Source organism: Lampetra planeri, chromosome 28 (genome assembly GCF_965212315.1).
Source record: "Lampetra planeri chromosome 28, kcLamPlan1.2.h2, whole genome shotgun sequence".
Classification (NCBI taxonomy): Eukaryota; Metazoa; Chordata; class Hyperoartia; order Petromyzontiformes; family Petromyzontidae; genus Lampetra; species Lampetra planeri.
In genome coordinates, this window is record NC_136134.1 from 4,621,385 (window position 1) to 4,639,864 (window position 18,480).

The window sequence follows — 18,480 nt, forward strand, 5'->3', positions numbered from 1 at the left end:
CAGACCCTGTAGCTAACGGCAGAGGCAGTAGGCGGTCATGGCTATGACCTGCTGAGGATTGTTAACATTGATAATAAACTCAGTTTTCTTTAGCGCAATTTTCAGAAGGCCTCAGAGCGCTTAAAATACTGCCATGCTGTTACTTTTTGGACAATTAATGTAATACTATTGCACAGGCCCTTATAATGACGACATATCTACACATATTGTATTTACTGTAATTATATACGAGATAAAAAAAATTATAATAATAATGCTTGTAAAAAAACATCTAAAAATAGAGTAAACTGAGTTTATTATAATGTCATGGCCGTACATTTGTGCATTATGCAGGCAGTATCGTGATTTTCCGTAAAAAATCAAGGCACGATGGGAGGATCAATGCCGTGTTCACAATTGCACCTTTTTAGTTGTCGTAAATAACTCACATTTCGCATGAATTAATAATATCAAAGTGGTACTTTATTAACCCAGGGGGAAGGATGGCCCTTGACAAGGAATTTAACTTTCAACTTTCCCATTGTGAGCCAAGCACTCGAACCACAGCGCTAACCAGCCAGAGTGTTACGTCGTGAAAATTAAGGAGTATATGACACTATTCTTCACCATTCTAGATTTAAAGCTTTCGTGACTGCAAAGATTCATAAACTTAGGTTTTTTCCGGTAAAGTCACGTAGGTGAAAAATTAAAATTAATAATAAAATAAAACAAAAATCACGACGTTTCAGAGGCAACACAAGCTTGACGGAAGCTTGTGTTGCCTCCGAAACGTCGTGATTTTTATTTTATTTTTATTTTATTAATTTTACGTTTCGGAGGCAACACAAGCTTCCGTCAAGCTTGTGTTGCCTCCGAAACGTCGTGATTTTTATTATATTTTATTTTTATTTAACTTTTATTAATTTAAAGTTTTTTATCTACGTGACTTTACCGAAAAAACCTAAGAATATTATTTACCAGTTTGTCATAAGGCAAAGGGACATCATAAAGAAAAAGTATAATTTTTTCTGTAAAGTAATGTATATACATATAGGGTATTATTTTCCCTCTAAATTATTCTTCTGCAGATATTCCTTTCAACACATTTCATCACTGTAATTCCATGTACACACGTAATATCGTGCATATTACATTAATGCATTTACGTGTCAATTAACCGTTAATATTTATTGCTAATCTCAAAATACATGTATCGAATGGCATGTGTGAGAATCGATGTTTTTTTTATTCAAATGTTGCATGTAATGGGTTCAAGTGACCCTGTCAGCTCCGAGATGCAGCAATACTCACCATAATTAAATATATATTGGATTCTTGAATTTGAATTGTGACCCTGAAAATTAATTTAATCAATGAGGCATGCAAATCATTAACCTCCTCTATATAGAAGGTATATATATTTAAACATCTTAGGTATTTGTTTCATTGCCGAGATGCAGTGACGTATAATCCATCAGCAAATCGCTCTTTGTGATCAATGTATCCCAGTAGAATTTGTGTTAACAAGGTAAACCTTGGAAGACCTGGCAGACCAATACAAGGCCAATTGATTGATCTAAGTATTATTTCTTTAGGTACTGAAATAAAAAAACGCTTCCCCTATTTTTAGATGTTTTTTTACAAGCATTATTATAATTATTTTTTATTTCGTATGTAATTACAGTAATTACTATGTGTGCATATGTCGTCATTATAAGGGCCTGTGCAATAGTATTACATTCTTTTGATTTAAAGCATTCGTGACTGCAGGGATTCATATTCTTGATTCTTTCGGTAAAGTCACGTAGAAGGGAAATAATAAAATAATATAAAAAATAAAACAATACGATTCCCACGACGTTTTGACTGCAACACTAGCAATCATCATCAGGTGTGAAATTCATAGCAAGAATTTTTTTTCAAATTTTCTTCAAATTTTCTTGCTGTGGATTTCACACCTGATGATGATTGCTTGTGTTGCAGTCGAAACGTCGTGATAATTTTTACTGTTTTATATTTATATTATTTTATTATTTCCCTTCTACGTGACTTTACCGAAAGAACCAAGAATATAAGTATTACATTCATTGTCCAAAAAGCAACGGCATGGCTTTGTTACGTGGATAAGAGGGGGGGGGGGGAAAGCCACGGGAGTTGTCGACAATGTGTGTGGCTTAAATCAGACCGGTTTTAAAGTTGCTCGGGGAATTATGTGACGGTGACAAACGTTTGGCTGCCATCGGCCAAGCCCGTGACTCATCATCCAACACGCACAGTCGCGGAGTTGCAAGGTGCATTCACGGACGCTCGCTAAAATATTCCACCTACGCCAGACCTCTTATGGTCCTCGGAGAGAGCAAGGCGAGCGATCACAAAAGAGGGCGCCGATATCCGTGCCGTGCATCTGCCGGTTTCTTTGTATCGCTGCGTCGCCGCCAGAGGAGCTCGTAAAAGAGTCGTCGCATCCGTCCCCCGCAATCGCTGCACCGTTCACGTGGCGCAGTCGCAACAATCGACACGCAATGGCGATATTGGCATTGCACCGTGCGTGAACTCCAACTTCAGAGTCTGTTCTCTCCGTTTGACGCGTCATTGACGCACGTAAGGTTCCTGCCAATTCGTGACCGCGCAAAAGGGCCCTGCCGTTGTTCTCGTGCACGCACGCACACACACGCACGCACACAAACAACAATGACTCGCTCTGTGTAGACCTACCAGGCTGTTGGGGCAAGTGCCATTAACAATCACATTCTGAGGCCGGCATAGCACGCGATGGGGGTTGTGTGGCCAAAAACCAACTCCGCAGTGCTGATGTTTACACACCTAAAAGAAGCCCAGGGCCGATTCAGATATTCGCCACTGATGTTGACCGTAAGCGGGAATCGAACTCGGGTCGCTGGGTTTGTACCTAACCGCTGCACTACCGCGCGCACACACACACACACGGTAAATGTGCTAAAGCACACTCACACAACTCAATGTCTACTATGGCATGGTGGGAATTTCCGCGTGGAATCGCACGCACATTTGACAGGTTTTTACGCCGCTTAGTATTTATATAAGAAATGGCAATTTAGCCTGAGCACATGTATGGGACCCATTATGTACGTAAGTCATGCTTAAAGATCAAGAGAACCGTCCATTTAGTTGATGCTAATGCATTCGCGGTATATATATAATACATACACACGCGCACACATTTTTCTGCTGTAATGTGTTTGGGAGTGACAGGTGATCGTTACGAATTCATAATAAATGTAGAGCAGTGTAAGACCCACAAAGGTGGGATCCGAGATCATGAGGATGAGAGCCTTTCTCTCGCACTAAGTGCCCAATGAGCCAGCTGTATTGATGGCAGGGGTCCGCTGCAGATGCGATTCCCTGCAGATATCTTTAATGCGAATTAGTGGCTAATAAGATGCCATTACATTGATCATTTACACTGGTTCCTATTGGGTGTGCAGTGGCTGAGCGGCAATAACACCATTAACGAGTTCTATGCATTTGTACACAAGTATATCCCTGGGTTCAAGATCGAGAGACAAACATGGTCACGTAATTGCCCTAATAAACCACTTTCTGCGATTTTGTCAATGAAAGCATAATTTCTTAGTTTTTCATGGACTTGGAAACCGTTACGTTCTTTGGAAGATCTGGAAGTTTTGTGTACGCATCCGAAAAATAATGCGTATGTATATCCCGTGTGTTTTTATGTATTTTTAAACATGGCTGAATTGTGAATGCTACATCAGAGTGCATGTAGTGGGGTAGAGTGCGGCTACTGCCGGCTAATCTCAGACATGTATCCAGTGTGGAAGTGTGGGCCATCATAGCCTTGAGAGGAGAGGGGCTCTTGAGAGGTCCTTCTGCAAGCAGTTGCGTGCAAAAAGCTGTTGCAGGGCTGCGTCTTTACCTCCATATGATCAATTGTACCATACCTATAAACTATTAAACATTTTTTTCTTACCAGGTAAGGACCATGAAGCTATATCGCTCTTTTTCAGAAGTGACCTGACAAACAAATGATACCTCAACGAAGTGGATTTTCAAATACTCTAAATAAGTGTTTCTAAATGTGGAGGGATAAACGACAGGACCGGAGAAAAAATCCGTGCGACCATGGAGAGAACATGCAAACTAAAAATATACAGGCATCAGGGTTGGGATTGAACCCACGACCTCTGGTATATCAGGCGAGGTAGTTAACTTTTCGCCATTGTGGCTCCCCATATCAATATTGCAGTGAAGACCATTGGACCTGATACGTACACATTTCAGCGTAATGATCATGCTGCGATTAAAGAGTTTAAATGTGCTTGTACAGCAGATTAAAATGTTGCATAAGAGATCCTGCGTCTGTGATATCATCACTGCTTTATATTTGTAATGCGATTACTGTGTGCATAGTTATGCTTGGTTTATTGTTCAAGCGCATTAATGCTATAATTCAAGGAATGAAGCAACACCACCTCACATTGAATCTCTTCCCACCGTCCTCTGTATCGTGTCTTGATCAATCGGACTTATATCATGAATGCATGTATTATTTATTAATATTTAGTGACTTGTTTACCATTTTCTATATTTTGCACTCCTATCGTTGTTTTTTGTGTATCGTTTGCTGTTGTAACTTGCTGACCCACCCATACCGGACATCTGTGAAAAAGAGCTTCATAGCCCATCGGATTCATCCTCCTGACTCTCTCTCTGCCTGTGTATTTAGTGTACTTTTTAAATCCTTTATATTAAGTTCGCTTGCTTGCTTAGGACCGTGCAAATCTTTCGGTCGTTTTTTAACCCACTTCCCGTGATCCAATCGAGCTGACATTTTCCACACAGACTCGTTGTGCGTGACAATGAATGTTCGTGAAAATGTTTTTCAAAAATTTTACACTTTTTAGGACAAAAATATTCTATTTAATTACCAATTGCTTAATGGTGCAATGCAATCATCTGACTCATAGGTGGCAGTCACCTCAAGCCAGAGGACGAGAGGACTCTAGCCGCCACGCATATAAAGGATTTATAGTGAAAAACTTTGTTTTTACGGGTTATACTTATTTCTGTCTCCACTTGTTTTTTGTTGTTCTTAGGTTCTGCTCTGTCTGTGTGTCTCCGTACCTCGTGTTTTGTGTTTTGTCTCTCTTTGGAATTTTCACGCTTAAATTCTAACTTAGCAATCTTTGAAATACGTAATCGACCAGGCTATGCGTTAATTGTGTGTTGACCGACTCTCTGTGTTGCATTACATTACATTTCGATATTTTGCTAGGTTATTTAATTTAATGTGTCTCTCTCCCGTTCTCCTAATTTTCAAGCTTGCGTACTTTACCACCCGTCGTCCTACCCATTGACATGCAAATTTGTTCTCTAACCCCCTCCCTCTCTCCGCCCCCGCCCCCTCTCTCTATTTAAGGCCTCGTCACAGAGACGTTCTCTCTCTCTGTGTGCCTATGTGTTGCTCTCTCTCTATGTATCTTGGTGATATCTGTCTGCTTATATGTCTGTCTATAGTTTTCTGGTTAGATTTTTGTTGCTATTTCATTTATACCTGATGATGATTGCTTGTGTTGCAATCGAAACGTCGTATGCTAGTATTTAATTTCTTATTTTATCTTTATACGTGACTTTACCGAAAGAACCAAAGAGTAATTCCTGCAGTCACAAAAGCTCCAAATTAAGATTAAATAAAGATGATTATGACTCTGATTCTCAGTGGACTGCTGGGACGGACCGGATGGAGAGCCCATTGTCTACCATGGCCACACGCTCACGTCAAAGATCCTCTTCCGCGATGTCATCGAGATCATCAACAAGTATGCCTTCGTCAAGTCACAGTGAGTACCTCCAGGGTCGACCATGGTGTTGGGGGGGCATGGCCCGGGGCAAATCACACCATGTGCCCCCCCCCCTCCACTCCCCGACACCTTCAAACTAATTCAGAAGTGGAAAAAATAATAATTGGTTTTCCCCTTTCTGGAAATTAAAACACCAAATAGAAACCTTTTTTGCAAGGAATCAAGTCTGTATGGCCTTATCTCACCAGTGTCAGACCAGAGAATGGCAAAATGCAACAAGTACAACTACAATGCACCAGAGGTGTGGACTCGAGTCATGTGACTTGGACTCGAGTCAGACTCGAGTCATGAATTTGATGACTTGCGACTCGACTTGGACTTGCATAACAATGACTTTGTCCCACCTCTGCAATGCACGCATCAGACCATGTATCGCTTGTGGTGAGCAGCTGTATCATGGGATACCTTCGAGACTGGCAAAAAGGTCCCATGATAAACCCGAGGAATTACATCTGACACTGTGATGGCGAAGTGCGCGGCCCCCCAAAGCGTGGGGCCCGGGACAGTCGCTCCGTTGAGTACGGCAGATGTTTACTAGCGCCTCTGGGATTTCCTGAGTGGTAGTGGATTTTTGGCGAGGCTGACGCCTGTATATTTGGAGTTTGCATGTTATCCTCATGGTCGGATGGATTTTAATCTGGGTTCTCAGGTTTTTTTCCTCCACATTATATAGGCTGCTATAAATTTCCACGTGAAAAGCCACTTTGTGGCAAAGTCGCTTCTGAAAAACAGCTTTACAGCTCAATGGGCTTGACCTGGTAAAATACAAATAGCTTCGTTTAATGTCACCTCGGTCCTCTGCGGTGAGTAGTATGTCTTTAAAAACAACGGCGCATCGCCTCTCCGAACAGAATTGACGCCGAACCGCTTGCGCGTTTCCGAGATGCAGCAGGGGATGAACGTGACACCCGCACCCTGCAACTCGCGTCCGGACGTCTCTCGGAAAGCGGAGAGAGAGAGGGCTTAAACCGCGACGCGCCCCTTGAAACCGCCGCACGTTGTCGCTCCCAACCTTGGCACGTGGCAGGTTCCCGGTGATCCTGTCCATAGAGAACCACTGCAGCGTGCCGCAGCAGAAGAAGATGGCCGAGTGCATGCGCGAGATCCTGGCCGACAAGCTCGACCTGTCGCGCGTGGCGGACGGTGACCCCAGCCGGCTGCCTTCTCCACAGAGCCTCATGGGGAAAATACTCGTCAAGGTGCCCGCCCATCCCCACAACACACACGCACGCACACCTTTTTTTGTTGCAAGTCTTAAACGAATGTTTTTTTTACCATTGGAACCTCATTTGCCAGTGAAAAATATGATAATTGTTTTTTCACCCTTCTATCTGTCAACAAAACTGACACCTTTTTTACAAGGAGTCATATTGTGGTCTATGCAAACATGACTCCTTGTAAAAAAAGGTGTCAGTTTTGTTTCCAGATAGAAGGGTAAAAAAACAATTATCATATTTTTTACTGGCAAATGAGGTTCTAATGATGTAAATGCTTACTCCGAGGTCTCATACTCTGATGGTGCGTTGTCTTTGAGTTGTGCGCCTTTTGGCGTCATCTGGTCCAACACCATGTGAGACTAGGCTCTAAGGAAAGCTGTCTCGGGTGTGAACCAATCAACTTCAAGTACAGTGTATACATTATCAGAGTTGTATTTTTTGTTTGCATTATTGTGGTCTATGCAAACATGACTCCTTGCAAAAAAAGGTGTCAGTTTTGTTGCCAGACAGAAGGGTAAAATAACCAATTATCGAATGTGTTTTAATCGTCCTTGTTACCGTTGTAGGCGATTTACATTTTGTCGTCATGGTCAAAGGGCCGCAGTCACACCATTTTGGGCTAGTGAGGGCGGAACTATCTTCTTGGTTCTTTCGGTAAAGTCACGTAGAATGGAAATAATAATATAATACAAATAAAGCAATAAAATAAAATATAAAAATAAAATAATTTTTTTATTTTTTATTTTATTATGTTTTATTTTTATTATTTTATTACTTCCCTTCTACGTAATTTATTTTATTATGTTTTATATTTATTACTTTATTATTTCCATTCTACGTGACTTTAACCAAAGAACCAACAAGATGAATCCCTGCAGTCACGAAAGCTTTAAATCGAAATTTAGGGCGGAACTATGTTTGTGAGTTGCAGTAAGCTGTGGTTTTTTTTGGTTGTTCCCGGTTTTCATCATTATTTAAAAGTTCCATTGATACCAGACCATCCTCAGTACGATCATCTTTGACTGCACAAGTTAGTAAGGTGCCGAGTAAGGAAACAGACGACACTGTATTCTCCCGATTATGACGCACTTTCGCTCGCTCATCCCTCTCTGTATTTAGCAAGTTATATAAATAAAGTCTGCTAATCCATTCTAGATTTGAAGCTTTCGTGACTGCAAGGATTCAAATTCTTAGGTTTTTTTCGGTAAGGTCACGTAGGTAAAAATTTAAATTAATAAAAGTAAAATAAAAATAAAAATCACGATGTTTCGGAGGCAACACAAGCTTCCGTCTTCAGGTGGAACCGTCACAGCACGATTGCTGTATCAAGCAAGAGAAACTCCAAGAGACCCGTCCCTGCATATATACTGGTTGAGGGTGGGAGGAGCCAAGGCAGGCACCTGGATCGGAGCTTTGTATTATTATTATTGTGAGGTTGGTGCGGCTGCTAATCCAGTAGGTGTGTGTGTGGGATTTGTATAACTTTATTGACGCCCGGAAAAAGTTTGGAGTGCATCTTGTATTTCGGAACGCCTCTTCATCTGTAGAAGATGGGATTTTTGTGTGTGCTTTTTAAAGCTATTGTCATTGTTGTTTTCGTAATATTATTTCCATGACATGGTTTGCGAGCTATGTGGTTAATCTTCTTGTTTTTTTCAGTAAAGTCACGTAGAATGGAAATAATAAAATAATAAAAACAAAACATAATAAAATAATTCTCACGACGCTGTCATATCGACAGACCTGTTCTTCACCTGAGGACGGCTGCTTGCGTTGTGGGCGAAACGTCGTGAGAATTATTTTATTATGTTTTATTTTTATTATTTTATTATTTCCATTCTACGTGACTTTACCGAAAAAACCAAGAAGATGAATCCCTGCAGTCACGAAAGCTTTAAATCGAAATAAAACTATGTGGTTAACTTGCTTGCCACGGGAGGTGGTCGATTTCCCGGTTGTGGTGGCCTCAAATTTCACCTCTACCCACAGTGCTCTGGGCAATAGGAAGATGTGACATGTGCTAAACATACATGAAATGCAATGCGACATTTTAAGCACTACAATCGTCGTTTTGTTGTTTACCCACATTCCCTTAGTTTTTCTTTTACTAGTTGGAACCTCCTGGTTACACCAGCCCACAGGGGATTATTGTGTCCGTCCGTCCGTCGTACAGGGAGGGGCTGGGTGGGGAGGGGGAGGGAGGGGCTGGGTGTGGAGGGTGGGGCTGGGTGGGGAGGGTGGGGAGGGGCTGGGTGGGGAGGGGGAGGGAGGGGCTGGGTGTGGAGGGTGGGGCTGGGTGGGGAGGGTGGGGAGGGGCTGGGTGGCGAGGGTGGGGATGGGTGGGGGGTGGGGCTGGGTGGGGAGGGGCTGGTCACCCCGTGGTGCCCTTATAAAACTCAACGTTTAACCTACTCACGCCGGCTTGTGCCCGCCCTCACAGTCGGGCATATTTGCGGAATACACCACACCGCCGTTGACCCTGGCCATTGACCGAGCAACCCAACGTTCCTACCAGCTCCCTCCGCAGCAGGGATGTGTTTTTACTCCGAGCACCACTTTTTATTGTTGTTTCACGATTCACGTGCAAGCTCAGGTCTATAGCTGGCAGAGGTGTGGACTCGAGTCATGTGACTTGGACTCGAGTCAGACTCGAGTCATGAATTTGATGACTTGCGACTCGACTTGGACTTGCATAACAATGACTTTGTCCCACCTATGAGATGTGGACTCGAGTCATGTGACTTGGACTCGAGTCAGACTCGAGTCATGAATTTGATGACTTGCGACTCGACTTGGACTTGCATAACAATGACTTTGTCCCACCTATGAGATGTGGACTCGAGTCATGTGACTTGGACTCGAGTCAGACTCGAGTCATGAATTTGATGACTTGCGACTCGACTTGGACTTGCATAACAATGACTTTGTCCCACCTCTGATAGCTGGACCATAATGTTACAATTTGGCCATCGTTTGATTGACTGCACCGTTGCACACAAGCAGCGCTCTGCTGAGTTCATTGCTTCTTTCTCTCTCTCGTCTCTGCCCAAATAAATAAGAAGGGAATAAGTAAAGGGGAAAGCGAGGCTCTCTTCGTCTAGACGCTGGGCTGGGTGAATTTGCCTGCCTGCCTGCTTGAAAGTGCGCTTGCCAATGATGTGGACGATTGCAAAGGGTGAGGCGGTTCCAATGTTCACCAATGCTTCGTTAGTGTTCACTTGTTATCAAAGTAAAACACAGAGTACGGTATTCCCTCGTTATTCACAAACTTGCTATCCGCGATGTTGGCTATCCACCAATCGCATCTGGAACTCTACACGACCACCGCATCGAGAGGGAGAGAAGGAAAGGCACGCGATAAAGTGATGAGAGAGAAAGTGATGAGGTAAAGTGATTAAATATATATTTTTTATCTATTTCATAGCTTTTTTATGTATTTAAGATGATTTTCAGAGGCCAATATCATTATCCACCAAATCTACTATGCACTAGCATCTCCAGAACGTATCCCTTGTGAATAACTAGGGAATACTTAAATAATAATGAAAAAAATCCTTGAGCCAGGAAACTGTTGCCAAGTTTCATCATTCAGGAGTTGTTCTGCCTCAGGATTCCTAGCCAATTTTTTTTCTCTTTGTTTCCTCTGAGTGGTTTGCATGTTCCATTAAAGTATAGAAGGTAGGACCCGGAGAAAAGTCACGAATGAAAGGAAAAGCACTTAAAACTCCACACAGACTGGTCACAACTCATTTGCTCTACTGCCAAAACGTGCTGCGCTGATCATACGCTGATCTTCTTACAGGCCCGAGATTTGGGAGTCTCATACCACTTGATGATCTCTGCTTGATCCACCAACTCCACTTCCAAAGCCCTGGGTTAAAACAACGATTACTTCATGATGTTTCCCATCATCGTTCCCCGGAATTGCCATGTTGCACGGCAAACGAGAATGACTCATTACTCATATTCTCGATGGCCATCATCATTTGCCGCTGTTATATGAAGGCTTTCCCAAGCCTCCACCATTTTTCACGATCCTGCAGTTGCAGTGTCATGATCATCCACCGAGCACCTGTTTAGCGGTGAAAGTTCCACATGTCCATGGTGTGGGTGAGTCAAACCACATGGCAACCATTGATGGCTTCCCACAGAGTGGCACCGTATATACATTTTAGCAACACCTGAGGAATAACAGGCCGCAATTGCGCTCACCAAATTGTGCGAATAATGCGACTATATAAAAAATGACTGATTATAATACTGATTATGATAATAATCATTATTTCTTTTTCGATTTAAAGCTTTCGTGAGTGCAGGGATTCATCTTCTTGGTTCTTTCGGTAAAGTCACGTGGAAGGGAAGTAATAAAATAATAAGAATAAAACATAATAAAATAATTCTCACTACGTTTCGGCCACAACGCAAGCAGCCGTCCTCAGGTGAAGAACATGTCACCTGAGGACGGTTGCTTGCGTTGTGGCCGAAACGTCGTGAGAAGAACAGGTCACCTGAGGACGGCTGCTTGCGTTGTGGCCGAAACGTCGTGAGAATTATTTGATTATGTTTTATTTTTATTCTTTTATTATGTTTTATTTGTATTATTTTATTATGTTGTATTTTTATTATTTTATTATTTCCCTTCTACGTGACTTTACCGAAAGAACCAAGAAGACATTATTTCTTTTTTAGTTGCATCATTCATGTGAATTACAGCTCGCAACCCTGCACAATCCGATTAATGGGTGTTTATAGATGTGGAAGGAGACTGGAGCACCTGAAAAAAAATCACTTGTGTGTGAGGGGGAAACACCCTCTGTCGTACAGATGTAACAGATGGAAATTAGTCCGCACTTTGCTGCCCCGCATTCTCCTGACAACCCAGGGTGTAGTGCCTCGATGCCGATGGGAAAGGAGTTTTGAAACATTTTCTGCGATCCACAAAAACCCTCACCTCCACAGTGCTGGATTGCCGGCATGGGCCACCACCAGCATTTAATAACGATGATTCCTGCACTGAGCCTGAAGGGGTTTTCAACTGCTATGGTGGGACGGATTTATTTTTTTGTCATCACTGTTGCTGAGTACAGATCCAAAGTCTCAAAACTCCACGTGGCAAGCGACGAACAAGCACTGCTGAAGGTGTAATGCACAGGTTAATTGTTCTTGACCAAGGTTAGAGGAACTTGGTAATAGATGATGATGGGAGGGAATTCCAAAGTGGAGGAGTGCGTGGAAAGAGGCAGAAAGCGGAGTGCGGTGGCGTGCAGTGTGGTGGTTGAGTGCGACGTGGATGAGACGAAACGGTCAGTGTCTCAACATGGGTGGAGGAATCAACGAGTGAACTTGATGGCAACCCTCACCAAGGAGGTGACTGGGGGGGTGCTACAGTGGAGAGATGTTAACTACCTCACCTTGTATACAGGAGGTCGTCGGTTCAATCCCGACCTTGACGCCTGTATATTTGGAGTTTGCATGTTCTGCCCATTGTCGTGTGGATTTTTCTCCGGGTCCTCCAGTTTTTCTCTCCGCATTTCGAAACACACGTGGAAATTTATAGCAGCCAAAATGCTCCAAACGCATGTTTCTCTCCGCATTTCGAAACATGCGTTTGGAGCATTTTGGCTGCTATAAATTTCCACGTGATGAGCCACTTCGTTGAGCTATCATTTGTAGCCAGGTCGCTTCTGAAAAAGAGCTGTATCGTTCAGCGGGCCTTACCTGGCAACATAAAAACAAAGTTTAGTTTTATAGACTTACGCCCGGTGAGCGAGTGACTGGAGCGCATCGGCGAGCATCGGATCGTCGGTCGACCTCACGTACGACCAAACTTGGCCGCAAGTTTGGTCGTACGTGTTATGTGTATATCGTTTATTGTTCAATTTAAATCACAGTTCCTATGATTACTGTTGTTACATTGTTTTTATAGCTTTATTTTAGTGATTTGAAAACATACGGTTAATCTAAATTGTCTTATGGTTGTTGTTGTTGTTGGCTTGCACCACATTGTGATTTTTTCACACAGCGTTTTAATACTTTTTTTTGGGGGGTGGGGATATTTGCTGGTTTATTCCAGGATGTTTCTGTTACGCGTAATCGCTCTGGGATGTTCTGTGTTCATATTTTGATTGTTGCGGTTGCACCCGACTCAAGAGCCGCATGGCTCACAGGGCTATACCTAATCAATGAAACTTGAAAATGAAAAACTTGAAACCGCTCCACGTCGAATTCTGTCGAGCGCAGTGAGTTAGGAACCGATCCAGGCACGACAGCGGGTGCGTCGTACATAAATGTGTCCGCGGCTCCCCGTGCGTGCGTGCTCGCAGGGCAAGAAGCTGCCGGCAAACATCAGCGACGACGCGGAGGAGGGAGACGTCTCGGACGAGGACAGCGCTGACGAGATCGAGGAGGCGTGCAAGCTCATCAACGGAGACGTATGTCGTGGCTCTATCGCAAGGACACGTCGCCACCCTCTAATTGGTTTCATTTTCTTCTCCTAAGTGTCGTTCTTCTCGTATCGCTTGCCATTCCGTCCGCCCTGGGCATTTCTGACTCCTGCGCCTGATTAAGGTGCTAAATATTGTTCATTACACCATTTTCTTTCATATATAAACACAATGATATTCTTGTATAGCCTTAACAGACTGTTGGGGCAAGAGCTGTTAACGAGCACCTATGAAGGCCGGCATAGCACACGAGGGGGTGGGTGACCAGCGCCACGCTCGACCGCCTTTGTCTCCCCAGTAACGATGTTTACACACCGCACCGGGTACTCATTTGAGGCTGAGACGACCCAGGACCGGTTCAAATAATCGTCGCCGGCGTTTGCCGTGAGCGGGAATTGAACTCGGTTCGCCGGATTGATAGCGCGGCGTAATAACCGCTACACTACCGCTCCCACAATACATACACACACACAGTATGGTATACATGTTGACATCTGGCTGTTATGTACTGAATGTACATAGATAAATGCTCCAATGTATTTTTTTTATGAAATGGATGGACATTGTTGGTATTCAAATCTTCATATTCAACGTTTACCACTGTGCTGTGTGTGTGTGTACACAAGCATGTTCGTGTGTACTCGTACACGTTCCTTGTAGACATGCATACACAACATATGCGTTTGTGTGCACGCATATGAATGCTCTTATGTGACACTGCAGTGTAAAGTTCGTGGGAGGGGAGGATTGATGCACGTGGTTCCGGCCCTGACCTATGAAGTCGGTGAGCCGAGTCCGATTTCCAGCCACGGCTACCGCTAGGAGGTGGCGAGTTATCCCAAACAGCCCTGGCCACTCTTCACTTCCTCCTTAACTGAGCCTCACTGGCCAGCGTGGTGAAGTATGGTCAAATAAGCCTTACGATTGAATAGTTGCGCGGAGGGCTTCGTCCAACAGTGAGCTGATAAAGGGATGTAAATGATTGCTATCTTTCACCATTAAGCAGCGTGGAGCTTCTTCCAGTGTACAATGTCATTATCAACTGCACACTTCTTGCAATGTGCATTCCGAATATACGGCATGTGTTTCATATAGAAGTTGAGATAACATCTCTCATAGGAAGTTCTCGGATTTTACAGCGGGACGCTTTTATCACAATGCAATGGACGTCGGCTGTATCTCGTGCAAATTCTGTCGTGACAGATAAACATCTTCAGGCTTTTGGATGGGACTACATAGATCGCGCAGAGGCTGGCCCCCATCGCTATCACCCAACAACAACAAAACGTCGATTTGCTTCTCACCCCACGCATCCGGCATTGCCCCGTGTAATTGATGCGCGCGGCTGACACCGCGGATTTGCAATTGGGAACGCACGTAGCGATGCTTAGGTAGATAACGGCGAGTCACGGCGTGCGGGCGTGTGGGTAGGTGGGTGGGTGGGCGTGTGGATAGGTGGGTGGGTGGGTGTGTGGGTAGGTGGATGGGTGGGCGTGTGGGTAGGTGGGTGGGTGGCGGCGTGCGGCAGTTTCGTCAAACAAAAACGCATCATCGAATGATCGCCGCGAGCATTATTTCACACGGGGAATTTGGCACTTTATCGCCGGTTGTTTAAATGTGGCTTCGACAAACATCGAATAAAATTCGCCGGTCTCACATTATCGATCTGGCATTGTGAAAGCAGGAAACATTGCTTAGTGCTGCCAAAAAAGTGTGTCGGTAAACAAAAGTAAATTGAATGTTGAGTGTTAGCAGTGACATTCTGGCGAAACATTGGAATGTGTTTTTATTTTTCTCTTCCTCCTATTGCCTCGGCCAAATTGGATTTAAGTAAATTTCCTTTAACTGTTGGGTAATAGTCAACGTCATTTAAACCGTCTGGCAGCTTTCACTTCTGTTTAATAAAATAAGCGCGGGCGCAGTGGGCTGCTACTTTAGAATGTCGACCCAAATTTAGGAGGGATCGTTGTCTAATTAAATGCTCCGTCTGAAAATAACCGAAGCAGACACATGCGATGCACATTCCGTTGCTCGTGATTGTAATGTAATTAAACTTTTTTTACCTTCACATTTTATTATTTATATTCTTTTACAGTTATTTCAGCGTGATTAGCGTGCGACAAACAATTAAGTTGTGGCTTTCTGCTTGGATTTTTATGGGTTTATAAACTAAATAAATTAACGGAATCTTTTTTTTATTAAAGACAAACAAAAGCAATCATTCAAACCAATGGTACGCATTCGGTTAAATTCATCGTTGGAATTAATATGCACATTCTCAGGAATGTTTTTGAATGTCTGGAACATTACCATGACCATATTTGTGAATATTATTTCAGCCGAATAACAGATTGTGGTGGCACATTGATTAATGCACTGCGCTATGAACCCGGTGACCTGTGTTCGAATCCCGGCCAATGCTGGCATCAGTGGTGGGTGGTGTCTGAACGAGCCCCCCTCCCACACCACCTGACCCTGACCTACCTACAATGACCAGAGTGGTTGAGTATGGTCAAACAACCCTCATAACTAGCATGGCTTGGGGGGGGGGGGGCATCATCCGGCAGTGAATGGAAAAGGGCCGTATAAAATGATTATTCTAAAAAAAACATACGTCCGCATATGAACATCTTTAACAAACAAACTATCTAAAAATATATCATCCCGGCCTTCATAGGTGCTCGCTAACTGCACTTGCCCCAAAAGTCTGCTAAGGCTATACGGGGGATTTTTATTTTGTTTTGCTTATACTGTGTGTCCCTCTATCCTTCTGCCTGTCCATGCGGTCATCTCTCCACGATGCATACACAGTGGGTCTCGCTGTCATAGTCACAGTATCTCCCACTCACCGGCACACACAGCGCTCCCTAAATCACCGTGGCACTGTGGAGTCCAGGCAACGTTTGACTGCATTCAAACCAAAGCTTTCAAATTAACCTGTGCGTTATTTTCTAAATCCTATTAGCTCTAATGAGCAATTAGCTATTGACCAGCTCGCATGCCGATGCCACTGCAATCATTCCAAATCTCCCCCCCCCCCCCCACTGTCTAATGATGTGGGAGCGCATCTTCAAAGCGTGATCGCTGCTGGAAGCAATAGTAAACAAAGCGCTGTTGTGTTCAGACTTAGGCCAGAGTGTTCCTCCGCCGAAGAGCACGCTAAACATGTTAACATCGTCCGCTAATGATAGAGGTTATAGGAATGTAACAAGAAAGGTATGTAACGATATATTGATTCATTTTATTCTATTCCAGCTTAATAGTACAAATCTTATGTGTGAGAGTAGCACCCTTGAGATGCGGATGCATTTAGACGCTGTATAAATCCCAATTGCATTGCGACGTATTATTTACGAATTGTGCAAAATATTTAGTCAAGTGACGTACTATCGTCGTATTTAGGCTAATGCTGTTTAACGAACAGGTGGAAACGAGATAGAAAATTAGAAACAATACAAGCGGTGTGGCCAAATATAAGCAAACATAAATCATCCTCGAATCGAATCAGAACCCCAAATCATGGAAATGTGTCACATTGATTGTGGGGGGGGGGAATCATTAGAGGCACTGCGATAGAACGAGTTACATGAACTACTTCTGAACAAAAGCGTGTGCGGTTTCTCATTACGGGAAATGTAAATGTATTTCATACTATTTGTAACAGCTTAGTGCATTCATCGATTGATTAGTACTGCATTGTAATTAACTTTGGGGGGGATGGAGTCTTGCAATATTGTAACGACCAGGGCGGGGCTATTTGTTGAAGGATCCGAATGCGACCCCATTTAGCACCTGCCTCACAATCAATGAACATTCAGGTACAGGTAATGCCTGTGGAATAATGCCTTTGTTTTTCTTACAGTAATTTGTTTTCTGTTTCCCCGCTCACAGTGCCTGCAATAGATCTGGATATGCCCTGTGAAGTGTGCCGTTGTCCCGTCCGCACTGACAATGGTGTACGATTGCATTTCCTAGACGGTGCCGGATGAATCATATCTTCCGAAACTTTCACCTTTCTTTTTCAGAGCTCCTGCGATGATTTGACGTGGGTTGTGCGATAGTCCGCCGCAGAATGAATGTGGATGTGCATCTGATTTGTGTGGGTCACTCGTTAAAAATGACATGCTTACAAGCCATGGTTTGTGAGAGGTATCCTGTCAATTAGAAGGGTCTTTTGGCATGAATTGGCATGGTAAGTAAATTGTTAAAATTACATTGAATTTCCTTGCAAATTGACAAGATTTGCATTTGCTCTTTATGCTTGCGTAAACCACGGTTGGTTTTACATACACACACATATATAAGCGACATGGCAAAACGTGGTGTTGAAAATGCAACTGACATCTCCGTTCATTGCTTTTTTTCACATTCTTTCAATAGCCGTCCTGTTCTTTCTTATGTGCAAATTACTCGTTGCGTAACAATACATCGATTAATGTTGTTGCTTATTGCTGTAGATCAAACTGATATATTCTTCTGTGGATTGAACAGATCTACAGCAACCCATTCAGCCACTCGAGGCTCTGGTCCTGGCACCGCTGAAATCCTGGGTTCAAATCCAGGCTATCACTCGTGCTTTAACGAGGTTCTCGATTCTAGCGAGTTCATGGTTTCAGCTTGGTCACCGATACTCTTGGTTTTTTTCGGTAAAGTCACGTAGGTAAAAAATAATAAAAAATAAAATAATAATAAATGAAAATAAATCAATTAAATCAATAAATAAATCAATTAAATCAATAATAATAAATGAAAATAAATTAAATAAATATATTTCCATTTACTATTATTTAATTTTTTATTATATCTTACTACGTGACTTTACTGAAAACACCTAAGAGTATGAATCCTTGCAGTCACGAAAGCTTCAGATCTAGAATTGCTCACCGATGTTTGCACACACATTCACATTAAATTTGATTCTACGCTCAATTTATTGACCTGACAGTCATGAAATGAACATTACTCTCATAAGCAGAATGGGTT

General features: G+C 43.1%; 1 protein-coding gene across 2 annotated transcripts in view; it reads left to right on the forward strand.

Moving 5' to 3' along the window:
* Positions 1-18,480, forward strand: part of PLCH1 (phospholipase C eta 1) — a 344,205-nt gene that overhangs the window by 282,922 nt on the left and 42,803 nt on the right. For both annotated transcript variants that reach the window (XM_078607693.1, XM_078607694.1), the window contains exons 9-11: positions 5,696-5,816; positions 6,865-7,036; positions 13,378-13,485. In XM_078607693.1, the coding sequence (XP_078463819.1) occupies positions 5,696-5,816; positions 6,865-7,036; positions 13,378-13,485 (401 nt within the window). The remainder of the gene's footprint in view (positions 1-5,695; positions 5,817-6,864; positions 7,037-13,377; positions 13,486-18,480) is intronic.